A 15637-nucleotide genomic window follows, 5' to 3' on the forward strand; every position below is an offset into this window, starting at 1 on the left:
ATTAAAACTCACTCTCCTCTCCCAGCTTTATAGGTTTGCAATTTGTGGTGCTGCAAGAAGTATTGCTGCTCCTTATCAGCTTTATTAATTTCCAAGATGCTCTGAATTGCATAATTAGTTTCCTGTATATTTTCTTCTTTTCTCCCTCCTGGATGGGCTTTGACACCTGGGATGAACTGTCACCACAGGTATGACAAAACAAATGGATTTATATTATTTTGCTTTGAAATGTAATGCTTTTTGTAATTATTGAGTCTACACATACTGTGAAACGAATGTGTTATGTGGCAGAGTTGGATACTTGATTGCAGTAATAATTGTGAGCATGATTTCTGCGATGCTGAAAAACTCTTTTGGGGAGTTGGCAGTATCAGCCGAGGCATGTAAGAACATGGAGTCACTCACTCCCATATTGTAGCTCAGACAGCATGGCAATGGGCTCCTTAGGAATACCTAGAGAGGTTAGACAGTAATAATATTGTTGCCAGCTGATCAAGTGATAGTTGATTTCAGGGTGTAGCAGCAAGTCAGTATCCATTGAGAGAGAAATTTGGATTGTGGAGTCAGGTATCTTTCCTGTAATTGATTTATTTACAACAAATTCATAAGTGATCATAAAGACTGGACAGGAAACTCCTCAAACCTCAGGTCAGTCCCCACTAGCCAGCAACAGCTGCCTCCATCTCTGTTGATCCACCTCGGAAAACTGTATTTTGCTCCAACTGTCCTGGAACACTCCATTCCCCTACTGTGACCAGACTCTTGCTTGCTCTATCTGGGAGCACCTTAGTCCAATGCCTTAGCACCAACCTTTTCCATAACAATATTTACCGTGTACATTGTGTCATGAAACCAGCCCTTGGCAAAAGTGGGAATTGTTGTTTCCATTTTGCTGACTGAGAAACAGGCCCAGAGAAGTAATGTTGACCTGCCCAAAGTCACATGGTTAGTCATTGGTAGAGTGGAGAATAAAAACCAGATCTCTTGACTCCTGGTCTGGTGCCCTATTCCTTGGCCTCTGGCTTGAGATATATTGGCGAGGAAGGATGAACTGCTGCTGCCTGTACTTTTCTGTTCTCTAGAGAGAACTTAAATCTCAATGATTGTCAGGTTGGTACCTTTAATCATCACTAACATAAGGACAGATTGTGATTCCCTTACTCAAAGTGATTCATTATTTACTCCATAAGGACTACAGATGGCTTGTAGTGTAAGGTAGCATTCACTGTGAGTGATGGTATCACAAACTGGCCCCTATCTGGAATTAACATTTCAGTGAATTAAATTATTTTTTTAAAATACAATCTTTTGCAAGAAAAAAGTCATACAAGGTGGGACCTTGCTTTTAGATGTGCATTCTTCCAGTCGAGTTATATCTCCCAGCACTGGGGGCTTCCTAGCAGCTGGCTGTGCTCTGTCTTCAGTGCAATTTGTGATTGTCAGTGTTTACAACACAAAGGTAATTCAGGGGATATATGATCAGTAAACTGCACCATGCTGTATTGCAGCAGCTTTAACTCTTTTGTGGGTATTGGTGCGCAGGGGAGACCTTGCAAAGAGTGTAAATGCCCTCTGGAGTTAGCACATCAGCAGGAATTGCTTGCATGCTGCTGCACAGAGGGAAATGAGGGCTGGCTATGTGAGGGGCAACAACTGCTGCTAGCAGTACCACAACAGATCTTTCTAGCCATTCATGACTTGTACTATGACATAGTAACAAAGGTAGGCAGTGCACTCAGATACCATGGTGATGAGCATGATATAAATGCCTAGATGGAGAGATGAGTTAGACCGTAAGCTCTTCCAGGAAGTCTTGGCGTTGTGTTTGGATAGTGCTTAGCACAAAGGGGCCCTGATCGGGATTACTAGGTGATACTGCAATACAAATAATTATAATAATCAGTCCTTCTCCCTCTTTGGGGCCCAGGGAGTTCCCCAGCACTCCAATGTACTTGGGCTGGATTTGGACCTACAGCAGGTTTACTGATGGATTAACTACGAAATGATTGTTTACCACCTCAAAGCTTACTTCACTGAGTCACTGATCTACTCGAACCTATATTAAAAATCATAATGAAAAAGAAACTACATACTCCCGAGTTGATTTTAAATCAGGTAGCCCAGCAAATGCCTCATGGCCACTAGCTACAATTCTTACTAGCAGATGTTTAGTTTTAGAGGGACTTTCATTGTCCTCAGAGAGATGAGGTGCTGTCTCTCTAATGTCCTGGGACTGACAGCTACATTTCATTGTCCTTTTAAACTTTATTGTGTACAAAGCATCCTATTTGAGACGTGTGTGTGGGGGGGGGGGTCTGCACACCACTTCAAAGACCGTTGATTTAAAATACTGTAGCGTGGGGAGGACCAGGTTGTCTCTAGTACTGGTGATAGCCAATCAAAGATTTGCACTCAATGCAGATTAACTCTTGGGTTCTCAGTGTGACGAGGGCAGCCACGGAACCGATAACAATATACGTGCCCTCGATGGAACCAAGTCTCAGCACGTCTCCTGAAGAGGGTTTTGTCCCCAGCCCTCTCGCTGTGGGCAGTGTTAACTGACAGACGCCGATACCGAAGACTGGCGGCAGCTGCTGGTCACTTTCCCAGGCTGTGGCCGCTGTACGCGTCTCCCCCCCCCGTGGCCGTTCCGCCGGGGGTAGCAATGGCTGGCGCGCTAGTGCAGACACGGAGTCCCGCAGCCCCCCGGGGTTGTAGCCGCCCGGCCCCCTCAGCGGCCACTCGCCTCACCTTAGTTAGGAGGTGCATATGCAGATCAGCACAACCGAAAGCCCCGCCCCCGGCGCTGATTGGCTGCCGGTCTTTGTTGTGGGGAGGAGGGGCCGGAGGGGAGTTGCGGCCGCCATCTTGTGTGGAGCCAGAGCCGGAGCGAGAGCCAGGCGAGCGGCCCTTGGCGCGCGGAGCCTGTTCCTGCCCGCCTCCTCCCGGCCGGGGTGTCAGGGCGAGCGGGCGCTGCCGCCGCCGCGAGAGCCGCCGGCTTCCAGCGGGGGGGCTCGGTGCGGACGGGGCCCGAGCGGCCCGACGGCGGCTCCTCCTTCCGCTTCCTCCCCCCTCCTTCCCCCGGGTTTATGGTGCTGCGCTGGGGGAGGATGAACGGAGGATAAATGGTGCCCAAAGCGGACAGCGGCACCTTCCTCCTCCTCTTCCTCCTGGTGCTGAGCTTCACCGAGCCGCTGCGGCCAGGTACGGGGGCCGCGAGGGGCCTGGCGGGGGAAAGGTGCGTGAGCGGCTTGCAGTGGGAGAAGGGAGCGAGGCGCCGGGAGGATCACGGTGATGCAATAGTGGCAGAAGAGGGCCGGGGAGGGGCGAAGCCGCTTGGAGGGCAGGGGGCGGGCTGTGCAGTGGGGTGTGCTGGCCCTGCCTGCAGAGGTTTGTGGGGTTCAACCTTCTCAGTGGCTGCATGGGGGCGTGTGGTCCTTTTAATGTTCTGCTTGCGGGGAGGAGAAGCTTTGCACCCAGGGATGCTTTATTTGTAGTCTCGTAGGGGAGGGCTCTGTTGCTCAACGTTTGTTTGCAGGCTCCGCTAGTACATTTTGTTGATCCTGCCGTTTCCAGGTAGGAGGACGGTGTAGCTGACCTGCTTCTGCCCCTCACTGCATTCAGGAGCTGTTTGCTCCCCTCATTCCCTTGTCCCATCCAGAACTTCATGTTGTAGTGGACCCTTCGTTAGCCGCAGGGACTTGGATTGCCTTATTTTGCAAAGTGGTTTGTCGTCGTCGTAAATATTTCTGAGACTGTTTAAGTGATTTTTCTTCAAGTTAGTGGTGTTCTCAGTTGTCTGAAAATTTTGTACCTACTGTAGTTACAAATAGAGATGACTTATAAGCCCCAATTGGGTAGTAATAGATCAGTTTGTATATTGCATTTTGTTTTGTCAGAGGAATTGGGCTTTGCAGGTAGCTGTAGGAAAACACACTGTGATATTTTGTTTTAATGAGCAAGAATTTAGTTCTAGCTGGAAATCATCTGCTGCATAATAAGACTAAGCAGGCTTTTATAGAAAATTGAACATTGTTGAGGAGGTATTTTTAGAGGAATACATCTGGGTCAAAACTAGTTTTGTATTGTATGTGGGTTGCTAATGTCGCCAAGAACTGAGAAAAGTTCAGTTTGCCTCCATCTTGGGGCCTCGGAGCTGATTTGAAATTCAAAGTTCTTGATGAGAGAACCCTTGCTGTGTTAAATTGTGCATGCAGATTATACAGCCGTCTTCACTGCTAACTCCTTTAGTAAATATAAAATGATGTTGGCTGTGGTTGAACAAGGGGAAACTTCAGTCACTCAGTTTGTTGGTCAGTTGTCTTGATGAGACTGGCATTATGTGGATTGAGAGTTAATGTTTTGTAACCTTTGAAAACTTCAGTAGAAAATATGTAACTGTTAGTGTTGAAAGATCTCCATGTGCTACTGCAGTGTGATTCAGTTTCCATACTTTCCTTTCCTACCAAAGTCTCTAAATTCCATTTGATCACTTAAAGGATTCTCTCGTCTTTGACCCCGCAGTCCCCATCCCCTGGTTTCCCAGTTGTTTGGGTAGTGGTTGTATTGAAAATTAGGTCAGTGGCTTTTTTAAATGGAATTTGGTCCTCTGGGGAAGCTAATGATCCAACCAGTGGACCAAATTCAGTGACAAATCCTGGTCATGTGCCACCTGAGGCACGTTACACATATGCTGAGAAGTGACTCATTAAAATGTTAGTCAAGATATGGAAATTTTGAAAAGTCATTACAATTTACCTCTTGTAGCTATTGTTTGTCTAAAAGTACAGTCCATTTGTATTCTTGTTCATGGGTGTCATGGCAGGGCTCTCTCATCTCTTAAAAAGTATTGACACTAGAGAGGAGCTGTAGCAAGGCATAGGTTGAGCCAGGACCCTCCTGTACATTCAGTTCATTCTAGTCATAATTTTGAATCTTCTTGGTTTTGTTTGTTTGCATCATAACTTTGACTTTCAGACAAACTGTTTTATGAAACAGTGATGTTGGGAGACCTCCTTATGAGACAGTATTTCCCAAACACGGTTGAAACATAGCTGGATCAAATAGTGTATTCAGTCCCACCAAGACAGTTCAGTGCCATGTTGTAACTGGCTTCTCCTGATGAAATTGTTTTTATAGTGCAGTAGGAGCTTAGTTTTCTATATAGGCGAATATACTGTTTTAAAACTAACAAATTAGTTGACAGATGATTTGATTTATGTTCCGTCTTTTTACTAAGTGTAATAGTCAGCAGAATTGCTACTTATACTCTATAGCGATTCAGACTTTCTGCATACTCTTACAGGTTGTGAAATTTGACCCTAAACACTGATGGAGTGAGCATCTGATCATTGTAGTCTTTTAGAAATTCATGAAGCAGAGTGATCCATATTGGATAAGACCATTGAGCCATCTAGTATGACATCACACCTCTCAGTGGCCAATCCCTCATGTTTCTTAGGAAGTTCCTACCTTCATTGTGATATGTTGCACTGTTGCAAGCCTCTTCTTACATTGGTGCAGTATGTCTACTTCAGGGAGTTTGTGCTGGTGTAACTACACTAGTGAAAACATCCCCAGTGTAGGCAAACCTTAACTTCCCTTGTCTCCTCTTCAGGTCAAATAATCCTAGCTTTTGAAGGCGATAACACGCAGGTTCTCCTAAACCTATAACCGTATCCATTCCCCCCTCTCTGTACTCTGATCTGTTGTTTTGAGGTAATCAAAATCAGATGCAGTATTCCAGATGGAATGTGCCATTTGTTGAATTTCTTAATCTGATTGTGAATATACCCAAGCACCCTGTTTACTTTGAATGCTAATACTGTGTGGGCAGAAATCTTCATTGAGCTGTCCATGGTGACTCTCACATCTTTTTCTAGCTCACAACTTCAAAGCCTGTCAGTATATACAAGAACTTCAGACTTTTTGCCAGTGTTGTTTTCTTTATGCTTAGTCTTTTAAATTACCATACACAAACAAAACTCAAACTGTAATGATGTAAATGAAATAATCTTGCTGTATCCCACTTGTATTGGATCTGATGACCCCAGAGATGCAGACTGGAAAAGACTTACTCACTTAAGTGAAAGGTGTGTACAAAGTTCACTTCATATTGCCTTAAAATCAAAGGTGTTGGAGGCACAGTGTTTTTATTGGAAACCAATAACAGGCTAGGAGATGCATGTTTTGGGGCCAGGTCCACCTTTATTAGGGTGGTGGTGGTGGTGGGGGCAGTCCTGGAAAGGCTTTGGAATGCTGAGGATTTCAGTCTTCCCAACAATGCTTCTCCTGTCATTTTCTGAAGGCTCCTGTGTTGCAGCAACTGTCCCATTGATTTAGGAAGGATGGCTGCAGCTTACGTAAGACTGTTCTCAAATAACCAAAAGGGTGGTTACAGAGCAGTATGAGATTTCCTACCTTGGGCAGAAGGTGCTGCTTGCATAACTCAGTGCATTCTAATCATGCAGCTCTGTATTCTGTTGTGTTAATTCTAGACTTGCCTTGTGCCCCTGTTGTTGCTATAGAATATTTAAAAAAATAGAGACTAAAAACTTTCTTTATTTTCTCCAAGCCCTCACAAGTGCATAATCTTTTTAAAGCAACCTCACAGAAAATAGTTTGAAGGGACCTACATCTTGCATCTGGTGTGTTTTTGGTTTTTGCAAGTTAGTACTAAGAGCCACGCCAATTAGAAGAAGCATCAATGATGCTATCTTCCTAGGGTTGTTTATGAATTTGTTTTAGGCTATTGTGGTCACCCATGACTTCATCAGGCACTTCTAAAGCACTAGACCAGGGTTAGGCAACCTATGGCATGGGTGCCGAAGGCGCCATGCGAGCTGATTTTCAGTGGCACTCACACTGCCCGGGTCCTGGCCACAGGTTCAGGGAGCTCTGCATTCTAATTTAGTTTTAAATGAAGCTTCTTAAACATTTAAAAAACTTTATTTACTTTACATACAACAATAGTTTAGTTATATATTATAGACTTATAGAAAGAGACCATCTAAAAAATGTTAAAATGTATTACTGGCATGTGAAACCTTAAATTAGGGTGGATAAATGAAGACTCTGCACACCAGTTCAGAAAGGTTGCCGACACCTGCACTAGACATTAGGCCTATACTTAGACACTTGGGAGGTTTTCAAAGGCAAAAGGCAGTTGGGTGCCTAACTGCCATCAAAATTCCATGGGAGTTTGGCACGTAATGGTACCTTTTGAGACTTAATTATTTTGTTGTACATTTAAAAATATCTAAAATATTAGGTATAAGGCACTGATTAAGTATTCAAGGGGCATTACTTTTTTTTGCTCCGGACAATACTTGCATTATTGGCTGTGTATTTTTAAAAGCCAAGGATGTGAACTTTGAAGTATAAAATATCAGAATAATACATTTATTAGGACTGTAAAATGATTTTAAAAAGTCACAATTAATTACAGTTTTAATTGCACTGTTAAACAGTAATAGAATACCAATTTAAATGTATTATAAATATTTTTGTATATTTTTCTGCATTTTCAAATATATTGATTTCAATTTCAACATAATGCAAAGTGTACAATACTCACCATTATTTTTATTACAAATATTTACACTGTAAAAATGATAAAATAGTATTTTTTGATTCACCTTATACAAGTACTGTAGTGCAGTCTCTTTATCATGGAAGTGCAAGTGATGAATGTAAAATTTTTTTACATGGCTGCACTCAAAAACAAAACAATGTAAAACTTTAGAGCCTACAAGCTGAAACATGAAGGGGCATACAAATGTTTAGCATATCTGATATGTAAATACCTTGCAGTGCCAGCTACAACAGTGTCATGCGGATGCCTGTTCTAATTTTCAGGTGACATAGATAAGAGCCGGCAGCATTATCTTCTGTAAATGTAAACAAACTTGTTTGTCTTAGCGATTGGCTGAACAAGAAGAAAGAATGAGTGGACTATCTAGAAGAAATAATTTAATGTTAAAATCTTATGTGACTGAGCTAATTAGCATTAGTTACAAGACTTGCCAGTGCAGGTAATTTTAATTAAAATTTGATTTCAGTCTTATCGTTAGCTGAGAGGTTAAAATTTTGATTTACTTTGATGCAGGCTTACTGCAGGTGGGTGAATGTTGCGCTACGGTTTGCCTTATGCATATACTGACACATGACATGCATTTAAATCACCGAGAGTTTAATTGTCATCCTCTTCCATATCCCAAACAGTTCTATAGGTCTTAACATCACTTGTATAATTTTACATTTTTGTATTTAATGTACTATGACATTTTAGTGTTAGATATGAAATACAGAATTGATCTTTCTTAGATGAAGAAAGCTAATCACAAGACATGTTAAAATTGTTTATGAATGATCATCCGTATTTGTGTATTGTGTAGAAAAAGTGCACTTTTTTGGCTGAATGGTTTTTACCCTCTCTTTTTTTCCAGTTGAATTAAATACGTTCTTCAGATACTAGCCAATCACAAAATCTGCCTGAGGAAGGATTCCTTGGTTTTACTCTGTTTTAGGGAGGCCTCATTGCTAAAAGCAGCATTTCTCAAACTGGGGGTCCCGTTCCCAAAGGGGATTGCAAGGCTATTGTATGGAGGTCATGAGATCACAAAAAATATTCGTGGAGGGAATGGGAAAGAGGTGCAGCATAGAGGGGATATATGGGGTCAAGTGCCCCCCCCCCGATTTGCCTGCTTGTGGGGAGGGAGAGGTGCTCTGTCCTCCTCACCCTGTACTTGTCCCTTGGCATGCTCAGCCCCTGTCCCTGGCAGCTAGGGCTGGGTGGGGCGTGGAGGGGGCAGGACCAGCTGCTTCTCGCATTGGCTGCTCTGGGTCACTGCTCTGTGCAGTGCAGCAGCTGCCTGAGAGAGCCCAGTTGGAACGGCGGTCCACCCTGCTTCCAGCTTGGGCCCGGCTGCCGAGGACAGGGGTTGAGCAAGCCAGAGGTCCCTCTTCACCGACATGTTTCTGGCCTGCTTGGCCACAGTCTCCAGCAGCTGGGGGAGGGGTGAGGGAGTTGGCCGCCACCAGGCTCTCGCAGGCAGCTACTGCACCGCACAGAGCAGCGACCAGGGATGTAAATAACATGTAAAAACAATCATGTAACTGATTAAAATTCTGTTGGTTACCCGGTTCAGCATACCCCCAGGGAACTAGGGGTGCTGCAGCACCCCCACGTATTATGTGGGGATCCCTGTCCTGTATCCCAGCGGACCCGGGTGAGGATCCTGACAACCAGGATGGACTCTGGCCACCTGGAGGCTGATCAGAGCGCAGTGATGCAACACCTTGTCCACACTGGCACCGTGGCACTCCAGCGGGGGCTCAGCAAATGTTATTCCACTTTCTGAGGTGGAGTACCAGCAGCCCTGTAGCCGTGGAGTCAGTGCGCTGTACGTGCCTTGCCAGTGTGGATGGGTAGTGAGCTAGGGCAGCCAGGCCTCTTTTATTGCTCTGTAACTGGGAAGTGTAGCCAAGCCCTAAATTTGATATGAAAGATGGAGAAACCTTTAGCTAGGTCCCCGCTCAGTGTATGGAAAAAGTATATAGTGTAAGACTTGAATTAGCAAATCGATTCTCTGGAATTAATCTTGTCCTTTTCTTGGTTTTGATCTTTATTTGTAATGCAAGAGTTGTAACTAGCTCTAGAATCTGTCTTAATGAGTAATGCCTCTTAACTTTTGAGCTCTTTCTAATATGAATTGGATAGTATCTTGTGACTTAATCAAAGAAGTTTGTTATCCTGAGAGATGATTATAGCTGACTTTTTCTACCGTTTATTAATTATAGCAAAACTTCTATGTGTATGCTTATCCAATAGAAAATTGTCTGTTTCATTTATCTTCTCGTTATGGGATACAGAATATAGAAATAGCTCAGTGGCAGGTATATTGTGGACTAAATAATTCACTGAAAATTAGTGTTTATAAAGTGAATTGGAATGTTCATGAAAAGTGCAAGATTGACAGCCCCAGAGAAGGAAGTATCAAATGCTCTAAAGTAGAGCGTGCCTCTCTCCTAATCTAGAAAGACCACCTCTGCCAGTGAGGTTTGTTGAGATTCAATGCTAACCATGCTTTGCTCTCTGAGATTGTCTACAAGAGAACCAATTGTGGTGGTAGGTTCTTTTTTAGCATAGACACTTATTTACTGAGAAGTGAACTAAGCCCCTGACTAATTTGTCTCTTGGAGTAACTACTGGATTATAACTCTGTTGCTAAAACCCTGGGCTGAAGTTTAACCTGCAACCTAGAAATGGTACACTCTGTGATCTCCCAAGCCAGCAATTTCCAGAGACTCCAATGTCTAGGGTGACATTTTAACCTATTGTCTCTTAATTAAAAAATCAGTCTGCTAACCCTCTATGGGGTAACAGTATTTTAATGATATTTGTTAATTGTATGGAACTTTTGAGAAAAGGAGCTAATATTGTAGAACAGGACAGCATACAGGACTTGATGCCCATTAGCATAGATTTTTTTTTTCCACTCTGGTCACCCTGACACCCTCCGTTCCATTCAGGTCACAGTTGTCATGTTTATTGTTTATGGTACTTAAATGAAACATTAATCCATTTCCTAATTTTTTTTTTTAAATATTGACTTACTGCTTGGTCATACAGCAAAACAAAATATTCAGTGAATGGGTTCAGTTAATTTTACTGGCTTTTATTCCTTAGTACTTGACCATTTGTAGAGATGGTTGACCATTGCAAAGTGTGTTTAATAAAATATTTAGTCAATACTGATGGAATTAGTCAAAATTTATTCATCAGATGCTATTTGACTGCATTTACTACATCTCTCACTTTTCTGTGCCTTGGCTTCCCGATTTCAGTCCACGGCTGTGTCTTTTTTTTTTTTCCTTCTGTATACTGAATCACAGTATGTCTTCTCCTGAGCTGTCATCTACACTCATGTGCGCTATCTCCTTGCCATGGTCAACCATGCCTTCCTGTCCATGAGATAGGACTACTGTATGCACTCTACATTGGGCTACACCTTAAAATCATTTGGGAAGTAAAGCTACTGAAAAAGGCATCTACGTTAAGTGGTGTTTCTCTCTGAATGCACATCTATTCCATGTTCTGTACTGGCTGACACTGGTTTTTGGATGGAGTTTAAGGTGTTCTTTTTGAATTCTAAAGCCCTGAATGTTTTGGGTTTCACCAACCTTAAGGTATGTCCCTGAAGTGATTGTGGCTTGTATAGAACATGCCAGACTACCGGTATCAAAGAAGCTATGGTAAGTGCTTAGCTTCTTGAGTAATTACCAGGCCTTCTGGGCTGGCTTGTACAGCCTTCTCTGAAGTCAGTGCGGCTGCAACTTCACTGCTACTGGTACCTGAGCTAATTAGCTTAAAATGCTAGCTTGGGTATGTCTAGGTGATCTGTAGTCACGTCCTCTGATTGCCGTGTAGACAAACCAGTAGAGACCACCTTGGGTGATCCCACGGTTGCAGTCATCTGAGGTGCATGAGTTAGAGGGTCTTTGGTTTAAATTAGAAGGAGCTACAGATGGGTGTTCATGGTAAGGGATACTTGACCCTGGAACTCGCCTCTTCTCCTGGTTCTGCCAGAGCCTGGATCTGATGACTCTCAGAGCTTAGTGCAAGACACTGCTGTTCTTGTGACTTTTTATAGGATTGGAGGGTTTTGAGAATGGTGTTAGGCAGGTGGCTAGAATGAGCCTCTGTTGGCATTGAGTCGGTGTAGTTCTGTAGGTTTGGATTTCCTCTCCTCTAAGATGCATATGTCTTGTCTAGGCTAGAATAAAAGCTGTGTGTGTGTTTGCCAGCATGTTCTAGCTAAGATGATCTAACAGTCTAACGTTGATAAATCACACTGCTGCTAACACCTGCTTAGCTGGTTGAGTGTAAGGACTTTTAGAACATTTTGGTTGGAATATTAGCTAACACATAATTTTTTCATACTCTAGGACAGGTATTAGCACAACTAAGTTATAGGCCGTTATTTTTCTACTGTGAACATCTTACCTAATGATATCTTATGAGTTTTCCTTTCCACTGTCATTTAGAGTTGCAAAGTGCGTTGGCTCTGTGATCTTTAGCTTATTAATTTATCTGCTTAGCTGTGCAGGTCTTGGAGAATGATTTGGGCTATATTTCAAAGGTACTAGTTAGTCACTAAATACAGTAGCAGAACAGAAATGTTCTCTGTAATATCAGAGGTTGGAAAATATTGCTGGAAATTTATTGAAGACAAAGATAGGGGTGCTGCTGCAGCAATACTCAGACAAGCCTACTTGGGACCCTGGGGATGTACTCAAGCAGTTACTCCATGCTGCTGTGGTTTCACTGCTATTGCATTTGAAGCTAACTAGATTGAATCTAGCTCTCATATGTCTACAGATGCTGCAGTCACACCTGGGATTGCAATGTAGGCATACTCAGTAAGAAGCATTGTCCCCTGTCTCTGGTGGTATCTGGGAAAGAGTAGGACACTAGGATTTCTGTGCTGCCACTTAGACCTGGCTGAGGGGCTTATACTCTTGTCAGTCTCTGGATAATAGGTGTTTTAATTTGAATCTGCTAAAGGAAGCAGCTCCTTTTTCCAAATTCAGAACCTTCTGGTTGCTTTAAGAGTTGTGTTTCCATAATTCTATCCCTTCCCATAGTCTCTCTTAAGTCTTCCTTCCCTGTGAATAACACCAATGTCTTATGTGCTCATAACGTTACCAAGCATCAGCAGAACTACACTAACACGATTCTAACAGCTTCATTTTTATTCATGTGGCTCTGAACTTAACCTCACTAGTCTTAAATTCACTTGTCTGTTGCTTGATAGACCTGTGCGCAGCAACAGTCGTACTGGACCTTTCTTCAGACTCAGGAAGATAACACTGCATCCAGTTCTTGGTTCTTTGCAATCTTACAAGCAAGAAAGCTTTTAGTCTGTGTGTATTTGTTTGTTTTTGAAGAATGAAGGCTTAACCACTGCTTTAGAGTTTATCAGACTTTCTTTTTCACCATTGGAAATTGCTGAGGATCTTGGTGGACCATTTAATCTTTCCAAATGTTGTTTGTACTGTTAGCTAACTATTGTTAACGTGCTCTGGATAAAAGTGCTATATAAAAAAATTGATTAATTATTAAACTTTTTTGTTCTACAAATAAAAGCACACAACTCATATTTTAATATCCGTAGCCTTACCTTTCTAATGCAATGGATGTGCCCTCTCTCCCTCACCGCAGCAGCCCCTGAGTTGAGGCTGGGAAGGAGGGCAGTCTCTCCCCCACCGTGGCAGCCACAGAGTTGAGGCTGGGAAGGTGGGAAGTCTCTCTCTCACCGTGGCAGCTCTGGAGCTGGGGAAAGTCACCTCTTTCTCTGGCCACCGCAGCCCTGCACGTCCCAAATTTCCCACTCCCCCTCTTGTCACCCCCTCCCACTTACCCCCTATTCTCCCAAAGGCCACCACCTCACCTTACATGTGTTTCTTCTCCAGGGTCCAGGCACCTAATTAGTGGAGCCACGCCTGCATGGCTCCACTAATTAGGTGGGTGGCCCTTCATTCTTTCATGTGTGGCCACCCAGGCACGCATCTTAGAGGGAACTATCCGCTGACCACCTGGATGGAACTTGTCCGCAGATCACAGTTTGAGAACGTCTGCTCTAAATAAATTGGTAGCTTAAATCTCTGAGAAAGCCAGGGCAAAATTTCTGCATGCTATTGACATGGATTTCTTTTTCAGACCCTGTTATAAATTGTCAGCCCTCTGTATCTTTTTTCACGAAGCGTAACACGACTGTAATAACATTATTTAACATTTATAGTGAGGTAGTGCCTACAAACCATAAAGATTAGGCTAGCACAAACACAATGAGTAATAGGCCTTGCCTCAAAGAAGCTTGGCATTAAGTTGATTGTTGCATAATATAGGGCCTGGTAGACTTTTGTATAGATTTCTATATACTTAATGCAGGGATCAGCAGCTTTTGGCATGTGGCCTGACAGGGTAAGCACCCTGGCCGGCCAGGCCAGTTTGTTTACCTGCCATGTCTGCAGGTTTGGCCGATTGTGGATCCCACCGTCCGCAGTTTGCTGCTCTAGGCCAATGGGGGCTGCAGGAAGCGGTGCGGGATGAGGGATGTGCTGGCCACTGCCCCCCATTGGCCTGGAATGGCGAACCACGGCCAGTGGGAGCCACAATTGGCCGAACCTGCGGACGTGGCAGGTAAACAAACTGGCCCAGCTGGGCCACGTGCCAAAGGTTGTCAATCCCCTAACTTAATGGATATGGCATCTTTAAAAGACCAGCCAATTATATTGGTGGTTTCAAACACATAGCCTTTAAAACTTATTATTACTATATTTCATAGGTCTACACAGGATTCTAATATCTGGAACTCTTACTTGTGTTAGCTGCATTTATTCTATGGAAGAATAAAGTGAGTGGCTTGAATAATCTGGATATATGTAGTTGTAACTAATATTGACTACATTCCTATCATGTTAGGGCTTAATTTAAACAGTGGAATGCTATTCAGAGCATGAACCATTTGCTACAATTTCTGTCATGTATTGGATCAGCTAGCTTGTAAAGGAAGGAATACTCGCTTTCATATATACAGAGTCAAAAAAAAATGTTTCTGTGTAACTTAGTTTTGGACCCGGCTTTCAAGTGTTCTAGAACTTTCCTGCTAAGCCTTTTATGGGGGTGTGTGTGTGTAACAAGTATTATGAAAAATTAGAACAACAAATGATTTTTCTTTAGTGTAACCAGCATTTGAATGTTTCTGATATATGTATGTGCAGTTATATTGTGGTATACATCCTTTAGATCAGAGGCTTTGAACCTTTTTTCATTTGTGGACCCATAAAAGAAAGTTGAATGGAGGTGTGGACCCCTTTGGAAATCTTAGACACAGTCAGTGGAACCCCAGGGGTCTGCAGACCACAGATTGAAAACCACTGTTTTAAGTGTAGGTTTAATACTGTTTGGGATCTTGTAAGAGAATACCTTATACAATTTATACCTGTTTAGTATTAGAATGTTCTTTTGGCTTTAGAAGTTGGGAATAGTTTTAGTGGTTTAAACTGATGATTCCATAGAGTAGATTTGAAATGCCTGCTTTCACTTATCATTTGACTTCTGGGCTAGTTCATGCCATGATTCAGGAAGATATTTATTTGTGCTTAACCTTAAACTCTTGAGTAGTCCTGTTAAATTCATTTGGGCTTCTCATATGCTTCAGGTCTGGGCATGTGCGCCAATACTTGCTAAAAGCTTTTTAATTTGTTCCTGTCTTTTTTATTTTTTTTTATTTTTGTTTTTGTTTTCTTCGTACCCCCCAGACTAGAAACATCCTTTCCCTTGAGGAAACAAATGGGTTGCTCACCTATATTCCTAATAAACTCTGAAAGCATTGTTTAATATTGTCAGATAACTCTTAGTAATCCTGGGCTGCTTTGTTAGTTCACATGATGGAATTTTGTAAAGCATGTTTCATTCGAATGTACTCCATATTTCCTTAATCTCAGATTTTTACACAAGTGCTATTCATCTAATATTTTGGAATTAAGTTTTCCATTTCTTTAGAGGCAATTTCTCAAAGATCTATACAGTAGTCGTGCTCTTTTCTGACTAGTTATTGTATTCTTTTGT

General features: G+C 42.7%; 1 protein-coding gene across 4 annotated transcripts in view; it reads left to right on the top strand.

The window, feature by feature from the left end:
- The first annotated feature begins 3030 nt into the window (after nt 1–3030).
- DGCR2 (DiGeorge syndrome critical region gene 2) overlaps nt 3031–15637 on the top strand; it is a 63292-nt gene continuing 50685 nt past the window's right edge. For all 4 annotated transcript variants that reach the window (XM_030582357.1, XM_030582359.1, XM_030582358.1 and 1 more), the window contains exon 1: nt 3031–3204. In XM_030582357.1, coding sequence (XP_030438217.1) covers nt 3126–3204 — 79 coding nt within the window. In that variant the 5' untranslated portion in view covers nt 3031–3125. The remainder of the gene's footprint in view (nt 3205–15637) is intronic.

The sequence above is a fragment of the Gopherus evgoodei genome, chromosome 13 (assembly GCF_007399415.2).
Source record: "Gopherus evgoodei ecotype Sinaloan lineage chromosome 13, rGopEvg1_v1.p, whole genome shotgun sequence".
In the NCBI taxonomy this organism is placed as follows: Eukaryota; Metazoa; Chordata; order Testudines; family Testudinidae; genus Gopherus; species Gopherus evgoodei.